General features: G+C 35.1%; 2 protein-coding genes across 6 annotated transcripts in view; one reads left to right on the top strand and one right to left on the bottom strand.

Annotated features, from left to right (window-relative positions):
* FASTKD1 (FAST kinase domains 1) overlaps positions 1-2703 on the top strand; it is a 45700-nt gene extending 42997 nt beyond the window's left edge. For all 4 annotated transcript variants that reach the window (XM_072961122.1, XM_072961123.1, XM_006213972.4 and 1 more), the window contains exon 15: positions 4-2703. In XM_072961122.1, coding sequence (XP_072817223.1) covers positions 4-99 — 96 coding nt within the window. In that variant the 3' untranslated portion in view covers positions 100-2703. The remainder of the gene's footprint in view (positions 1-3) is intronic.
* KLHL41 (kelch like family member 41) lies at positions 2502-16508 on the bottom strand. Of its 2 annotated transcripts, XM_072961124.1 has the most exons (7): positions 16096-16143; positions 15104-15832; positions 11478-11635; positions 11247-11354; positions 8476-8661; positions 6663-6809; positions 2502-2852 (listed from the first exon to the last, which is right to left on the bottom strand). In XM_072961124.1, the coding sequence occupies exons 2-7, from the start codon at positions 15698-15700 to the stop codon at positions 2741-2743; spliced, it is 1308 nt and encodes a 435-aa protein (XP_072817225.1). In that variant the 5' UTR covers positions 15701-15832; positions 16096-16143; the 3' UTR covers positions 2502-2740. The 2 variants fall into 2 exon arrangements, with proteins under 2 accessions (XP_072817225.1, XP_006214035.1); XM_006213973.4 differs by having other exon boundaries at positions 15104-16508.
* Between the last annotated feature and the right edge of the window lie 2056 nt (positions 16509-18564).

Here is an 18564-nt window from a genome sequence, read left to right as displayed (position 1 = left end):
CAGATCCCTCATTTTGAATGGAATTCTATGGCACGGTCAACAAAGGATGCTCGGATGGACTACCTGAGAGAACAGATATTTGGAGAAGGCAAATCATGATAGTAGTTTTTATTTAGAATTAGTTATCATGGTGTGTCATATTTGAACTTATTTTAATTAAGTGGCTTGACTCAAACACTAATAGTGTAGAATTGACTGATTTCAGGGTCAATTGAATAGCTTATAAACACATTTTACAATGGAATACTTTCCCTACTATCTGGTTGGGAAATTGTTTTAAAATTCTTGTTTTAAAATTCTTAACATAAAACACATGTAGCTTTTAAGAAACTTAACTTGTTTACAGTTCATTCTTTGAGTGCATACTATGTGCCAGGAACTGTTTTAGATGAGGGATGCTGCAGTGAGTACAATGTATCTTTCATGGGTTGAGTCAAACAAAATAAATGAATAAAATTCATTATACCTTAGATGATATTAAATGCTACGGAGAAGAATTTGGACCGAGGTGGGGGGGCAATAAGAATATTGTGGGTAGGTGTCATTCACATAGAGCAATCTGGGAAAGGCTCACTGAGGGGATGTTTGAGTAAAGACTTAAGGAGCTATCTACGGGTAGAGTACTCTAGGCAGAAAGACCAGTAGCTGCAAAGATCCAGAGGTGGAAATATTCCTGGCATGTTTGAAAATAGCAAGGAATGCATTGTGGCTGGAGCAGAACAAGTAGGAGGTGGGGGTTGGAAGTATATTAAAAGATAACAGTGTCAAATATACATTACCTGATGACTACCCTGAGTGAGATGAGAGGCTACTGGGAGTTTCTAGCAAAGAAATAAGAACTCATATTTGAACCTGATCACTTTTGCTACTCTGTTGAGATGATGAGAAAAGACTATAGTGGGGCAAGTGTATAGGCAGGGAAACCTGTTAAAAGTTCTTTGCAATAATCCAGACAAGAAATGGATGGTGGCTCGGAGAGAGTAGTAGCAGTGGAGGTAAAAAGAAGTGGTCAAATTTTTTAATGCATTTTGAAGGCAGAGGCAACAGCATTTGATAGCTGATTGGATAATGTGGTATGAGAGAGAGGAGTCAAAGATAATTCTGTTTTTGTCCTGAGGAACTAAAAAGGTGTCACTGCCAATGACTGAGATGGGGAAGTCTATGGAAAGAGGAAAGTGGGCCATGGGAGGAGGTCATGAGTTTGGTTTTAGACATGTTGAATTTTTGATGCCTTTTAAATATCCAAGTGGAGATATCAAATGGACAATTCAGTAAATGAGTCTGGAGGTCATGGGAGAGGTCCAGGCCTCAGATATAAATTTGTAAATTGACAGAAGTATTTCATGCGATGATAGTTGATGAAATCCCTAAGAGAGGGTGAATGGAGGAGAGGTCAGGTGTGAAGACGGAGGTTCAGGCACCCCATCTTGAGGTCAACAAGTAGAACCAGAAAAGGAAACTGGGCAGGGGTGGCCCAGGGGAGATCTGGGCAGGAGGTAGAAGGAATAATCGTAAGGAGTAATATACTTCCTAGAAACCAGGTAGAGAAAGCATTTCAAAGAAGAAGGGGTAAAAAGTATGGTAGAGAAAATACAGCTGTATGAACACTCATATTCTTTATGCAGTTGCTTGACACGTAACAATGGAATACTCCAAATTAGTTCCAAGTCAAGCTTCTCAGAAAATAACATATATAAGGATGGCAGTCAAACATGTCTATGAAAGCACGTGTGTTTAGTGATACTGAGTGATAATTAGTTGATGACTTGCAGAGAGTTGATTGTGATGGTTTTGGACAGACTGAGGCGTCAACTTGCTGTGTACACTAAGAACAAACAGCTTGAATGTAGGGTTTCACATCCCAGAAAATGGAGTAACAGTCACCTTTCTTTCTATCAGAAATTTGCTGACAGGTAGGTCTTTCATTGAAAGAATAGATAAAAGTTAAACCAATGAATATACACCCTCCTCCATATCACCCACTGGCCCCAAATTCTGCCCCAGCAGTGGAAGAATCAATCCATTTCCTAAGGACACCTCCCAATACTATTACCACAGAAACTGCAGTTAATAAATTGAAGAATGTGATTTATTGGCTTTATATTTTTAAAGTTTTCAATTTGATTTAAATGACAAACAATATACTAGTGTCGCAAAAAGAATGGAGGAAAAAAGACAACTTGAATTTGACTTTTTACTTAGAGACTTTTCCCCTTCAAATGATACCCATTTATTATATTCCTCAAATAGCATTTCCAAAGTTTTCTCACGACGTATAATCTTTAATGCACAGAATTCTTGTCATATCTTGAAACACAGGGAAAGATTTTTGCTATTTTAAACATTTTTAAAAATGTAGATGTACATGTTTCATTCTCCAATTTCATTTGTAATAGAAAATGAGTGTAAAGATATCTTAGCAATGGAAATGAAAGGATTAGAAAATAATTCAGATTTAGGAAGCTCCTTTACAGTTGATTGAGACTGATTAACAAAAGAAATAATCTGTTCAATTTAATATTTAATTTCTTAATAGAAAGTGGTTTTAGGCTCTGATCATTACATTGAAGATTCAATGACTTTGATTGAGGTTTTGATGCCCACTGCTAATCTCTTGGACAGTAACACAGTGAATAATTTCTACGTGAATCTCTGTATAGGCTTTTTAAAAACAATATATTAAAGCCCTATTATCCAAACAGACCACCTCCCAGTCTATTACGTTTTTTCACCTTCTTGTTTATAGTTTAGACAGTTTGAAGAGATTTAACCGTGTTGCTAGGCAACTAGCTCCTGAAGCGTAACGTATTTCCTTCAACATCCCAGCCCATTCTTTTTTATCATCTTCATACCTAATGGAGAAAAAAAAGAAATCAATAGTTTTTGAGAGATAGTTCTATAGATTTCCCTGTGTTAAATACACAAATGTGGTTCTTTGAGAAAACCCTACTGTCTTTTACCCAGAGGAGGATACACTTGACTGGTAGAATAACACTTGAATTCCTCCCAGAATATGCATTCTCTGAGCATATTCCCGAACTACTGGCACTGTATTTAATCTGGATGCTTAGGCAGTTAAGCCTTTTCTGGGAATCAAAGCCTGTCCAAAGATGAGGAATAATAAATTGTTAGACAGTTCATCATTCATCTTTGGACTGATAAAGATGGCTGGTCTCTGTGAGCCAAGATCAGCAAAGAGTAAGAACTGGAAAGAGCAGGGTCTATTAGTCACCTTGATTATGATTTCAGTTGTTCCCATCCACAGGTGCCCAGGATGATGCCTGACACTAGTGGGGCACTGTGTAAGAAGCTGTTCTCCCCCTTTGTTGTCTTATGTGACTACTCTTAGACTTTGCACTTGACATTAGGAAAGACCTGGTCATCCTCTCTGAATATTCAGGGTTTTAAAGATGCAGACGACTTGAATTCCTTTGAAATGTGTGCCTCTCCTCTGCCTAGTGCCTGGAATGCAGTCTTTGCATGAGAAACTCCCAATCTCTGCCTTCTTTCTGAAGCCTTTCTTGCCTTCCTCAAGAAGTTTGTTGCTTTCTCTTTATTTCTCTCATTGTCCCTTATATAGTATCTATTATAGCAATTCTCATTCTGTTTTAATTTTTTCCCTATATTTATGCCCTCAACAAGTTCAAAGTTTCTTTTGAAGGCAAGTAATGAATCTTATTTACCTTAGCATCTATTAATACTTGGCACATAGGAAATACCCCCAAATAGTTCTATGATGAGTGAATGAGATTTAAAATGGTAATTTTTAAAATCAGCTGATGCCTATGTAAGATAGGTGCTATCTGACTTAATTTCAATAATGGACCAAATTTAATTCTCTTTAACAGTTATTGTGCACTGAGTGATTTGTATATACAGAAAAGTAGACAAAATATTTTACTGCTAATAAAGGAAAGAATCTTAATTATCTATATAAATTTGTAGTAACAATTTAAATTCGATAAAGAACGGTTTGAATCTCCTAACAAAAAAGTGACCACATTTAAGCAGAGGTTGAGGTTAAACGAAGTTTAAACATTTGCTTCCTGACAGTTATATATTTTTCCTTTCAGCTTAGCCAATCCTAAATAATGGAATAATTTCAAGAAAAAATATGAAAATGGAAAAAAAAATTTTCATATCATAGTAGGAGGGTCTATAGGTACAAAATATGGTACACTGATAGTTTTCATCTCTTATTTTCATCTCTGCATGTGTGAATAGAGATTCCCTAAAATAGAACAGAGATTGCTGGCCCCCACCCACAGAGTTTCAGCAGGTCTGAGGTGAGGCTGAAAATAACAAGTACCCAGGTGGTGCTGATGCTTCCTTGGGACCACTGCAGATCACTGGTTTTCAGGCTTGACATGCAAACTGGAACCACCTGGAGACATTAAAAATACTAATGCCTGAGTCCCATGCCTAGAGATTGACTTAACTGGTATGGAGTATGGCCTTGGCATAAGGATTTTTTAAAGTTGCTCCAAAGTTTATTAACCAAATGGAAAATAATTCTACCTAAATTTAAAATTTTATAGCCAAGCAGATAATGATGAATGCTCCCTCTTGCCTTTCCCAAATTCAGTGGTTCCCAAACCCATCTGTACATTGGAATCATCCAGGGAATCTTTTGAAAGTTCCAAAGCCCAGACCATACCCCAGATCAATTAAATCACAATCAACAGAAATGGGACAGAGGTGTCAGTACTTTTTGAAGTTCCCTAGGTGATTCCAAAGAGCAAGCAAGTTTGAAAACCACTGCCCAAATCACAAAAGAAACCATAATGAGAGAGAATCCCTCATTCAGGCTGCCCTCAGCCATATAAGGGCTACTCTTAGCAGGAGATGTTATACTTCCCTTTGCTGCCTACAATTTCCTCCTGTTGAAGCAACATGGCTTTTGACCACCATTAGGAACCAGAGTGGCTCATGTGGCGTTCAGCTGATAGCACTATTCCTTAACATCAGTGTTTCTCAACTCTTGCTGCACATTAGAATAATCCGGGAAGGTTTTAGGAAATACTCATGCCCGGGCCCTACATGCAGAAATTCTGATTTAACTGGTCTGCATGAAGGTCCAGGCACTGGTATACTTTAAGAGCATCCCAAGTGATTTGCCTACTCACTCTTGGTACCTATCCCTGTTTTCCCAAAACCCTAACCTTCCCAGCCCTTCATTATTTTATCCTTTTTTCTGTTGCTTCCAGTCTCCCCCCATCTCTCACCATCTTGCTAAACCTGACCTCTTTCCTCCCTGGAAATCTTTTATAGCCACTTTTTCTTGCCCTCTACACAGATACTTACTATTACAACAACATAAGGAAATGATGTCTCAACCATAACTGGTTAAGCTATGGGCCTGTTAGCCTTACAGCTGGGAATAAGGCATCACTGGTTCAGGTATGGAACATATGTTATCCACGTTCTAGTTTCAGGCTTAGTGGTATGCCTTCACTGATCACTCTTCCAAAGCTGTACTTACACTTAAATGTGCAAGCAAATCACCTGGGAATCTCATTTAAATGGTTCTCAATGAGTAGGTCTGGGGTGGGCCTTGGGATTCTGCATTTCTAAGAAGTTCCCAGAAGATGCCAACACAGGTGGTCCACAGACCAAACTTTGAGTTCCAAGGTTCTGGACAATCTGGTGATAGGCCAGGTAAGGGCATCCAGCCTTGGGACTGGGGCTGGCCTTTAAGATGAGAGGTAAAGCATAAGTTTGGCAGCTTCTGAATGAGTATACAGCAGAAACTCATGCTCACCTCAGGAAACTGAGATCTACCTCCTGTAAACTTAGATTAGCAAGCACAGTGCCTGGACTGAAGGCAGCATGGACCACTCAGCAAACACATGTGGTGTCCTGAAGGTGACCAAATATCTGTATACCACATGCCCTGCCCCGACTGTGTGACTCTCCTCCATGACACAAGGTACACTTCTGCTCCCAAGACTTCTGGATATACTGGTTTCTATATGACATTCACTGCATTAGAAACTACGGCAAAATGCACACACATATGCATACACACACACACACACCTTCTTTTAAAATACATTCATTTTAAGCTTAACTATAAAACAGTTCAATTGAGTAACAACTTCAACTGTCATATGTGGGAGATCTGCCCAGCACCTATCTGGGAGGTCAAATGGATTGCTACTTTTCACTTTTCTTTTTCATAAAAAAGCTTTTATAACTGAATTCTCAAAAAATTGGAAAACTATTTAAATTAGATTCAAAATAGAATTAATGAATTCATGGAAAACTCAAGAGGTTAAATATTTCTTCAGAACTCTCTTTTCTTAGGAAATAAAATACTCAGGTAGAAAGGTAAGAGGTTTGGAGGTAGCCTTTGCTCTACTGGATGCCTAGAGCTTTATACTTTTAAAGCTAGAAAACGTGAGGATCAGTCGTCCAACTCTAATTTACTGATTAAGAATGGGCCCCAATAAGTTCTTTCCCAACCTCACAGCTAATTAGAAGCAATACTTGATTAAGTAAGTAGCATGTGTAAAAGTTCAGTTAGGTTCAAAAAGTGTTCAGTCTATTACCAAGAAGTAGCATACATTTTGGGAAAGTCTGGCTCACTGTTTAATTCAAAATTGTTTATCAGTTATTTGACTTAACACTTGGTTCATAAAATTGGAATGAAGAAAACTTACTTCCATATGTCATTGACTTCAGTGGGTGCAAACTCTTTGGACTCCAGCTGAATCATGGCAAAACCACCAATGGCATACAGAGATCCAGCCAGGCTGACCAAACTGATGGAACTTCTTTCTTGGGGAAATTCAGTCATTACTTCCCATCTGGGAATTATTAAAGTTACAGAAAATACAATTAATGTAAAACTTTTTAAAATGCCAAAGGTACTTACTGAACAATTATAGGAAATTATAATTTAAAAATTCAAGTAGCATAGGCATCCAAAACTAGAAGATTAAATTTGCTATTGGAGAATATCTAAATGTCCCTTTATTTGAAAGAAGTACCAGATTAGATTTTAAAGCCCTCAGTATGTCAATCCTAGAATATTTTACCTTCATCAGTTAGCACCTTCAGCAGTGGTTATCAAACTGTGTGCCATAAACAGTGGGGTTTTGGGGGCAGTTCTAGGGCTTGTAGGTCCTACTGTGTTGGATTTTACTTGAATGCTAATACAAATTTTTAAAAACTCTAATCATCATTTCTCAAGAAATCTCCAAACCCTTTTTAATAAGCATATGAGAAGGATAGTTTAGAAACTAGGGTTGGAAATTTTCTTTTGAATGACTTATATTTCATCCTTTTCAATAAAGGATTTAAGGGAACATTTTAATGTTAATAGCTATATGAAACAGGACAACTAAAGACACAATCAAATTAGCTGGGGAGTATCAAGACTCTAGAATGAGTTAGTCATTTTGATAGCTCTCTATTCCATTACTCTGACGTTAAAGATGGCCCTCATAATTTTTCTCTAAACATTTTTCTAATTATAAAAATAATATATGTACATAGTAGAAAAATCTGGAAAATATAGAAAAGTATAGAAGATGATGAATGTCACCCATGATCATGTCCTTCAGACATAATTATAAACAATATTTTGGTGTAATTTTGTCATTTTTAAAAAAGCATACAAATTTAAATACAAACATCTATCTATACCTATGAACAAAACTAAGAACATAGAGTATTTACAATTTTGTGTGCTGCTTCTTTAACTTCTTACAAATGTTTACCTACATTACATAGTCTTCAAAAACATAATTTTTAATGATCATAAAAATCTTATTCCATAAAACTTCCTTATGATTTTCAGATTAACTAAAGTCTGTTTTATAATCAGGCATACATTGTTCCTTAAAAAAGTAATAATAGTGCTCTAATTTTTTCTTCATTGCTAAACTAGGAGTATAAAAACTATATACTCATCCAAATGTGTGAGCTCAAAAATTTGAAAAAGACTAATTCTATATAAAGAACATCTGTCAAATATCTTTTCACATTAATTTTAAGCCATACAAGCTTAAAAGTGAAAATTTGAAGACAGTTATAAAGAACATAAAAGAATTAAACATCTGAAACATTCATGCTTTACAAATTTCACAAACTACATGGGTCTTTTCATCCTTAAATTTCAAATCAAATATCCCTGCAGAGACATGTATATCTGTCTCTGTGTATATAATTATTCAGAAGTGTTACCTTTGCATGACTAAATTCACAAAGCTAACAACAAGTAAGAACAAATTTATCACTCCACATTAACTTAAGGGTCGTGTGTTCCAAATTACAAACACATATAATGCATCAAGATGTTAGGTGTTTCCTATCTGTACCAGCAAAAGAAACCCCAAATAAGATACTACTTCAGTCCTTGATTCCCTGCCCTCCTCTCCCCATGTGCTAATTAGAAAGCTTAATTTTTATCCATAATTAAAAATAAAAAGTACAGTGATTCATACACTGTAGTAAGATATAGTAGCTTACTTATTGGTGACAAGGTCAAAAGCTTCAACTGAAGCTGAAAGACCATCTTCAGTGACACCTCCAGCAATCACAATTCTGCCTTTATGGACTGCCACTCCAAACATGGAACGAGGGGTTTTCATTGGAGCCAGATCTTTCCAATCTCCTTTTCTGGGGTTGTAGATAAACACCCTGTTTGTACACTTTCTGTAAACATAAAACACAACAAAATGGTCCCTTTAGAACATTCCTGATTTGAAAGAAGCAACTTCACTAATCATTTAGCTTTGCTTCTCATTTGAAATATGCAGTACAGCAGAGGATAAGAAAAATTCCAATGTAGTTTTCATCTGAACATATGTCACCAGGCAAAGGACAATTCCAAATCTGAACAAAAACTATTTTATAGCTTAAGTATACTACTGGAAAGTAGGGTCCTTTACTTTTGGCAATTGCCTAGAGGCCCAGACAGAGTACATTTTAATCCTGTCTGCTACTAAATTCAACAGAAGACATAAATAGAGTTTAAAAAAGTCACAAACCCTTTATTGTGTCTCAGTAACAAAAAAGTTTATTTCATTATCTGAATATCCTAGGGATGAGTCAGTTAAAAATTAATTAGGTTGTGAATGCACCTATTTTAAATGTAACTGTAATATGACAACTCATTTCATTTTAGTCTACCACTAATACACCAATGCGTTTTAAGAAATCTGGGACTACAGATTAGACAGCTAGCCATCTGAGCTGATTAGTAATGAGAACAATTTTAAATTAAACTAATGCTACCAGAAAAACCTGGACTTACCTGAATTATCCTTATTAGTATATTCTTCTGATTTCTTAAAGTTATCTATAATTTACTGATGGGAGTTTGAATTTCAAATAATACTTGATTAACTGGATATATTTGGTAAAGCCAAAAAGCAACCAAACAAAACCTCAACTCTTTGTGAGGACAGTTTTTTTCTTTAATTTTATAAAAGACCACATATCTGGAGCAGAAACATTTCCTTTAATATATGACTATGAATATTATCTTAAAACTTCTTCATAAGATCATGATCCAAAATCATGTTCTTCAAATTTAGTGGCAATAACTAGTATAATTCAGTGCTTGCTTTTAGGTAGTGACTTACTTTAAAGTTCCTGACTTTGGCATTTGTCAAGCAATGCTGTCTTGGTTAATCATATTCTCAAGATTAATATATTGTTACTGACAAGACCTGTATGTTTATTACTGACATATCCGTTTCCTAGTTACTAATACTACTTGGAGGAAACAATTTAAATCATTTGGCAGGGTCACTATGTAATACAGATTTTCCATTCCATTTATTCAGGAAAAATCCCCAAAATAAGATTTTGCACTAGGTAGGTTTATACTATGGCGTGCCTTTAAATATTTATTTGATGGGACTATCTGGCATTAAGGAGAGTATCAAAATTTCAGAATATGTTATCTTGGAAGATGGATAGATTGTATGAAAACCCATTGATTTTTTAAAATCATGTTTTCTGTAATATATGTCATTTAAATTAACTAATAACCACTATTAACTCCAGAATATAGAGTTCTTTAATTCTAGCACATTTCCATTTTTTACTCTCCTTTCCTGATTTTCCCCTTAAATTCGTAATGCTGACTCCTTTTCCAGGATTGGACATCTCTTAATTAAATAACCTTAGCAAATGAAGATAAGCCAAACTAGGCAGAGTTGTCAGGGGCAGAAAATTTGTTCTCACTATTGAAATTGAAAATCTTCCTTTTACCAGGCAAGCTACTGTCTTAACTGACTTCTGGAGCACTCTGAACTCACTTTTCCCTCTGGGGTATAAGATCTTTCCTAATTACCTATCCCTTGAGAAGTACCTAGAAATCATTTATATGAAACGTCATTCTGTTTTTCTCACAAGAGACTGGGCGCTAGTGGGTATACCAGGTATATCTGTTCTCTTTGATCAATGCCTGTGACCAGTTGTTAAATATTTTTTTAAGCATTTTTTATTGATTTATAATCATTTTACAATGTTGTGTCAAATTCCAGTGTTCAGCACAATTTTTCAGTCATTCATGGACATATACACACTCATTGTCACATTTTTTTCTGAGTTATCATAACATTTTGTGTATATTTCCCTGTGCTATACAGTGAATCTTGTTTATCTATTCTACAATTTTGAATATTTTGAATATCACCTGCTTAGGAGTAAATAAGTGGAAGCATTGCTGAGAAAGAACTGCCCCCTTTTCAGTCACCATGCTTTTCAGTTTCTAACTCAACTATCTAAATTCTCTCTTATGAATGTGAAGCACAAATCCATGATTTTTATACACTATTGTTTTAGTAGTAATATTTTAAATATAACATTAAAGAGATACACTTAATTTTTATCTACTGATGTCTAAGTGAATAAAAAGCCCACAATTTTAATTTGGTAAAATATTATATATTATAAATTAGCCAGATAAAAGACTTGCTTATGCTCCTAAATGCTGCTTTTTTACTGTAAAAATGCTTATAATGGAGATAAGCTCATTTCTAGCAATATGCTGGGTATATACAAATTTACTTTAGCAAGTTTAAAATTTTATGCAGTTTTACTTCATAAATCATATTTAATATCCTCCAATAACTTTAAAAAATTTTATTCTGAAATTTTACTTCCAAAATACTGTAGGTGAAAACCAAGTCACATTTCAGTATGTAGATTCAAATGAAAAGAGGAATGACCCCTTGTAATAAAAAGTCACTTGGATATAAGCCATAAGGAGATTTTAGGGTACTTACTTGTCATCTGTCTTTCCTCCGAGACAATATATCATCCCCTTATGTGAAATCACACTATGGCCATAGACTTTGATAGGAAGTTTTTTAACTTCATTCCATTTTGCTGCCCTAAAATCAGAAGATTATAAAATTTATATGCTTTCAGTAAATTTCAGGTTCTAAAATTATGAATATGTTATAGGCACTCATCTACCTAAATGCTTAAGAGACGGAAATGTCATGCCAACTTACACAGGATCATAGCATAATACTGAGTCCAGTGAAGCCTCTGTTTGAAGGTCTTTACCAGCAACTACGTAGATTTTGTCATCTACCTCTCCCAGACCGAAGAGACACCTGGCTGAAGGCAGAGGTGGAAGTCCAACCCACTCAGATGCTATGTTATCAAGCTGAAAGAAAAAATATGTGAGGAATTGTGAAGCTTGTTACAGGTATACCAAAAAAAATGCACTTTATGTATTGTTTAGCAATCATTGAGATAGTCAAAGATCTCACAAGTAAAACTACAATCCAGAAGGATCATATTTTACCTCTGAATTGCCAAGAAAAATGAGAAAATCTACTTTGCTTACCAAAATAGCTAAAAGTACCCAAATCTGCAGAACTTCAAGAAAGCAAAAAGAGAAAAAAATAGTCACCAGAGATTAGTTAGAACTGTGAGCTTTCTTGTCAAATTTTCTCCCCACATTGCCTTGTCCAGGTTTGAACAAGGAATCATATTTTTAGGACACTGGGAAAAGAGATGTAGCTACCATAGGGAGGGTCAGTATGTGAGTGACCTCTGTGTGCTATATTTAACATGCTCCCAAGCCAGCACCCAGAACAGCTGGACCTGTCGCTCAGTTCACAGACAACTGGGGTGTTAAACATTATCTTTTTTCTTCAGCATTTTTAGATTCTCTATGCTTTACTTTACTACTTCGGATATACGCAGGTGTTATACCCTATAACCTATTTTTTGGGAGTTATTTGAAATACCCTTTTCTCTCTCTTTCCAATTTATATTAGGAAGTAACTGCTTGTTTTTGCTTCTGCCAATCCTGCAAGCATAAGACAGCCCTCCAAGAGCCCATCCTTGCTCTGGGATAGGTGATTCTGGTATAGCTGGCATCAACTTCAGTACTTACTATTGGTAATTTTAAGATTTTCCACTTTGCATTTTAGGATACCAAGGCCCAAGAAAACTGCTTTCTGAGGGAGCATCACAGGTTTTTTTGTTCTCTCTATTGCTACTTATATACAGCAGAAGAAAAAGGATAAAACCCAGAATAATTGAATACCAAGAATAGATGTAGATATTAAGGGCTGTATATAGAGAGGGGTCCCTATGGAAGCCTATCCCTGTCTGGTCTAGTAACCTTGGTTAAAGCAAAGCACTTATTAAAACTAGATGAGATGAGAAGTTTAATTCCCACATGTGCATTGTTAGTTTGCATTCACTAACTTCTACATCTAGATTGTGATCACTAATATTCTTATTTTTGAAAAAAAATCCTTTAACAAAAAAGTGGTGTGTAGTCTAGTAGCAATAATAATGAACATTTATGGTAGTTTTTACTCTGTTAGGCTTCATAATAAATGCTTTACACAGATAATCTCATTTAGTCCTCTAGGATAGGTACTTTTATTATCTCCATTTTACAGATGAAGAAACTGAGGCACTGAAAGGTTAAATAACTTGCCGAAGCTCAGAGAGCTTTTGAGTGATACTCAATGCAAGCTGTATAAATTCATAGTTTTTTAAAAAATGGGAACAGCAGCCATTTTAATCCCAAATTGGAGGATTTACTGCCCACAGTACTGCTTACACCCCATACTACCCCCATTAGGACACTTCCTACAACAAATGAGACAGTAGACTGCCTGCCAGGGTGTTTTGTTTTTGTTTTTGTTTTTCTTAAATAGATGAGCTGTCAAGCTATTTAACCTCTCTGGCTCCAGTTTTCTCATCCTTCAAATTAGAGTTTGGACAGAGATTACTTTAAGATGTGGTGCTGTTCAAAGATATAATGAAACTATTAATTTTATGGGGAAAACCCTCTCTTACCTAGGTAAAAAAATTCTCATAATCTAATTCTAGTATACAAAGGTCAGATTAATCCTAACTTAATACATTTTAAACAGAAGTGACCAAGCAGAGAATTTAAAACCTGAAATTCTCATATGTATGTTTTCTTGTGAGTCATAACCCTCTTTTATGGTCAGATGTTTTTATCCTGGCATCTTGTTCCACTATTTATGCCTTTTAAAAGGAGCAAGACATGGGACATGACAGGGAGGTGACCCTTTCAACTCTGCATAACTGTTTCTGTAGCTATATAGAGCATCAGGCAGGTTTCTTTTTTTTTTTATTGAGTTATAGTCAGTTTACAATGTTGTGTCAATTTCCAGTATAGAGCACAATCAAGCAGGTTTCTTGAACCAGAAACGAGAGGCTGTGTCATAAAAGTAAGGGCAGTTAACAGGATGGAAAAGAATAAAGATAAGGCTATAAATATTCTTTGGATCTATGGTTTCTAGGTATCTGTCTGTCTGTCTGTCTGTGTTTTGATGTCATTTTTACTCCTAGATATAATTATTGCCTTTTCAATTGAATTTGCCCTTTCTGAAATGTATCTGAATTTAAAATTGGGACTTAGAAAAATTTCTAGCTCACATTCAAATAGTTCTGATTACACCTTCTATTTTATTGTTACATTTCATGGTTAACATTCTTTAATGGAACTTTGAAAATTAAGAAGCATGGTTAACATGTATTATTACAATTACATTTTTCAATATTAGAAAAAACTAGTTAAAGGGTGTATTTTGTCAGTGCACAGTATGTCACACACTTTGAGAGCACATAGTGACTGTGGTATGACATTCTACACTTACTTATCTTTGGCCTTTCCAACTCAAGTGCCCATAAACCCTAGACCTATGACCTAAACAAACTCTTGAACTATCTGTATGCTATAAAGTACTGGTACTGGATTATTGAAGATGAAGGTTAAGTCACTGATTCCATCATAAACTGATAAAGTATAATACATTATTAATATGAAACAAACTCCTTTCGAACAAGCTACAAAGAGGCTGTTTAGGAGGATTTGTTTTCTTGGAAACGTCTATGGTTTGATAAAGTAGATTAAGTTGTAACAATGTCTAAGTACAACTCTGATCCAAATAAATGTGATCATTTGTCATAAATAAAAATTATCATAAATTAAAAAATTTAAATACAATTAATCAATTCAAATTAGTGACACTTGTGCAGAAAAGTTTTTCCTAGAAAGTAACTCAAAGTGTGTAAAATACGTATACAAGTTCTTTTCCTTTTCAATAAAATTATATTTTAGGCAGTAACCATAAATAAGAGATGAAATGCTACCTCCAGGAAATTTGAATCAAGGAAACTTAGGAAAAGGTAGAAAATCTGATCAGTTATAACTTTTTTTTTTTGTAATGTGTAAATACTTTGCTTTTGGGAAATACAGTAAGCTATTTTTCAGAAAGAGGATACAAGATTAAATTTAGTTTTTATTAAAATACTGGGCTTTAAAGCATTATAGTCACCATCAATGATAAACATGACATTTTGGGTTAAAGAGCAGAAAGAAAATCATGAGCCATCACTTATACATTAATTAGAACCTCATTCATCAACAGAACTTTTATTGAATATTAACAAGCAGTTAACTGATCTAAATATTTGTCAGCCCTCGAAGCAGTGAAAATGCAAGGGACTGGAAAAGGATGTCAAGCAGAATAAAATGCAATGCAAGCCTCTTGAATAATTCAGAAATCAGCTAACAGGACGGTGAGTAACAGCCTTTCTTTTATGTCTCTACTTACATGAAAATAGCCTTTCTTACCTGGAAGAAGTATGACTGTAGAGGCTGATCTTTATTTTCTTCATCCACATATAGTCCTCCAACCACATATACCTGATTCTGTTGGGTAACAATGCTGGAATGATTTCTGGGGATCTGCTCAGCCAGTGCAGTAAGGTAGCATTCATTTTCTGTGGGATCATAAGCCACTGCAGCTGTGTCATTAATCAAGAGGATAAGGTCTTTGACAAACATTCCATGCCTGGGAATGTCATTCAGGTAACCAGGAAGTAAATCTTCATCACCAACATCACCATTTACCTCACCAGCCCCAGCCTTCTCTGCGTTTTTGCTAGGTTCTGGGAGTTTGCCTGCAAAGGCATCTTTGAGAACTTTGATTTTTTTCTGGAGTTCTGGGTTGCTTTTAATTATATCATCTCTCTCAACATGATCTTTAAAATATTTTTCTGTCATAAGGCGAAAACGGATACAATCAAACACTTCGCTAAGGTTTTTAACCCGGTTTTCTTTGTCTGTTCGCACCCATTTCATCACTGCCTCAAATACTGCTTCTTCCTTCTCTACGTTGAGGCTGTCATTTGAAATGACTGAGATCAACTCCTGTGGAGACAGTTGCATAAAGTCCTCTTCCTTACAAATCTGTACAAAGCGATCAGACACAAACTCACGGGCAGAGATGGCGAGTCTTGGGCAGTCAAGCAGAAGTCCTAATCTTAGGATAGCTAGGCAGTTACCAGGAGCAAGTCTTTTCTGAAGATAAGAAACGCAAACAGTGAACACCGAGGGGATCTGAAAGCGGCTGGCCAATGCAAAAATATCTTGCACATTTCCATCGTTGAGATCAATACTGGCAGAGTATAGATACTTAATGATTAAATCAAGTACAGCAGGATCCACATTATCTAATACTACCTCCTTTTTTTTCTCCTCATCAATTTCAGATAAAAAATACTCACGGAAGTAAGGACTACAAGCTGACAAAATCAATCTGTGGCAAGGAAGGCTTTTGTCACCTGCTTTTAGGGTGCAATCGATGAATTTTTTCTCATCCAGGAGATCTTTTAGACCATCCTGAAGAAGGGTGGATTGGTAAAGCCGCAGTTCCTCTGCGAGTTCCCGCTGGGAATCCATTTTGTGAGTAACCTAGGTAAGGAAGGGGACACTAAGGCCTTAGCTCCTCACAGCACACAGGTCTAGCAGTAAAAAGGCAGATCAGTGTGCTTTGCCCAGCTTGAAGCCTTTGCAATTTAATCCCACCAGCTAAATATAGATACCAACTCTAACAACGGGAATTTAGGAGAGCTAGTTTGGAAAGAAGAGTTGTTCTTGCAGCTGTTAGAGATTGAAAGGAACAACTGGAACTTTTAATCACTAAGGAAACAGCTAAGAAAAAAGATTTAAATGAAGATGAAAGCTTCCAAATACATAAAGCATTAGAAGATATTCTAATAAAGGCTACGACAAGAAAATGTTTATTGAACTAACAGAAAACTGAATCATAAAAATGAGTCAGTCCACTAAAAATGGTCTAGTGGCAACCAACATGGCTAAATTAATGATGCAAAGGTCAACAATATGAGGTGAGTTCATTTGGATTCTCATAAGCAAGATCCTCTTTCCAATAACTGTTACACACAAATTTTTATTTTCTGCTTAAAACAGTGAGGTATATAATTTTCCTTTTAGAAGTAGGAAACTTAAAGACTTCTACTTAGGTACTACAATTATAGTTTAAAAAAAATTTAAAATAATAATGCACCCATCACGATTAAAATAAATGCAGAGAAACTGCTAGTTTTTTAAGATATCCTGAATTATCTTTATCTTTAAGTTGAAAAACTATAATTAGTATTGAATTAAATTATAAAATTATTTAATTTGTTCACACCCTGTCTTGCTCTAAAAGGATTTGATGTGGCAAACAATATTATACTAAAATAAGTAAAAAAAAAAAATACAAAAGGTTAAAAGGAATCATCAGGACCAGAAAAAAGTTAAACATCAACAGTAGGGAAAGAAAAAATCCACATAAATAACAGTATGATCACTAAAGATATTTTGTGATTTTAAGTGTTGATCTTTCATTAAATAAAAATTTAAAAAATAGAACAGATGTAGCCCCATGAGAATAATGTTACCAACAGAACAGAGAAAAATGATGAAGTGCTACATCACTGTTATAATTTGAAAAACAGCCCTTATACACACAAACACAAAAAGAATATATAAGTAGAATTGTAATTTAAGTTGTTGATTATACTAGAACACAACATATTAATTATGGGATGCAGAAGGCATGATCTGAAAAAAATGATACTTTGCTTATCTACAGATAGTATATTTCTTCATGAAATATTTTATTACAAAATGATATTGCCACATTTTTTGAACTCAGTGGGGCAGTAGAAATACCGTAATTTCAAAGGTTGGTATTCTTAAACATGCTCAAAAGAACTTAAGCTCCATAAAGACAGGGATTTGGGGGAGGTTTATTGTGTTTAGTGCTATAGCCACAGGGCCTCATGGGTACTCTATAAATATTTGTCGAATGAATGTATGCCCCAGATCAGGTAATTATGTATTTTTAAACTTAAAGGTCTCCATCCATGAGTAAAGATTTTTTCTTATTTTATATCATGGTGAATTCAATGGTACTGTCAGCTGCTAAAACAACAGCTGAGAGAAGAGCTCATTGACTCTTTTTCCATTTATAGATGCCACTAAAGGTTTTAACGCACTAGAAAAAACTAACAGCTGCTCCCTTGTTTAAACAATAAATGACTCATTTCTCTCTACATGTAACACTTAACATTTGAAAAGATTAATGAGTCAGATGCAAACCCCATGATGTGACGTTTGAGATTATTCCTTTCTAGTTAGCAATTTTATAGTCTCTTTTGCTTGAAAAACTATTGAAACAATATTCCTAGCAGCATTTTGTGACCTGTATGAATTTTTCAAGCAATATTTTCTCTCAATATAGTTTATTGCGACTCCATCCCTTAAAAATGTAGAAATCCTTTCCTATTTAGATGAAGAATCCAAATTATAGCTTTTGTTCATTGATTTTTATTAAACTTAGGTTAGCACTTGGTTGTCCTGTGTGTCTGTGGTTGTGCATACAGTTGCATCTTATTTTAAATATTTTTACACATTCACTTTTTTCCCTTGAGAAAGAGGGCTCCTTTGGCTAATTTTAACGATTTGGCTAAAGTTCCTCACAAAGTTCCTTACAATGTTGCTTTATACTGAAGCAGTGGCAAAAAACCAATGATGCCGGAGAGGTCACCAAATTCTACCTGACCAAGAAATCAGAAAATACTGTATTTTTGAAAACTTCAAAGAAGTTGCGATGAGTACAAAGAGAAAGTCAATAAATGAATTATTTATTTACAACTATTTAAAACTATTTCCTTACCAAATAAATGTATTCTTGCCAAAACTACACTGAAATTATTTACAAAATACTGCCTAAAACTTTA

This window comes from Vicugna pacos, chromosome 5, assembly GCF_048564905.1.
Source record: "Vicugna pacos chromosome 5, VicPac4, whole genome shotgun sequence".
NCBI lineage: Eukaryota > Metazoa > Chordata > Mammalia > Artiodactyla > Camelidae > Vicugna > Vicugna pacos.
The sequence above is the reverse complement of the archived record's forward strand: the minus strand, read 5'-3'. Positions and strand labels throughout refer to the sequence as shown.

What these genes read in the sequence shown, in the direction of transcription:
- KLHL41 (XM_006213973.4), bottom strand. Translation starts at nt 16,213, where the DNA reads ATGGATTCCCAGCGGGAACTCGCAGAGGAACTGCGGCTTTACCAATCC. An exon ending in TACAGTCATACTTCTTCCAG is followed by an intron (nt 11,636 to 15,103) that starts GTAAGAAAGGCT and finishes TTTTTCTTTCAG; the next exon opens with CTTGATAACATAGCATCTGA. An exon ending in GTATTATGCTATGATCCTGT is followed by an intron (nt 11,355 to 11,477) that starts GTAAGTTGGCAT and finishes TTCTGATTTTAG; the next exon opens with GGCAGCAAAATGGAATGAAG.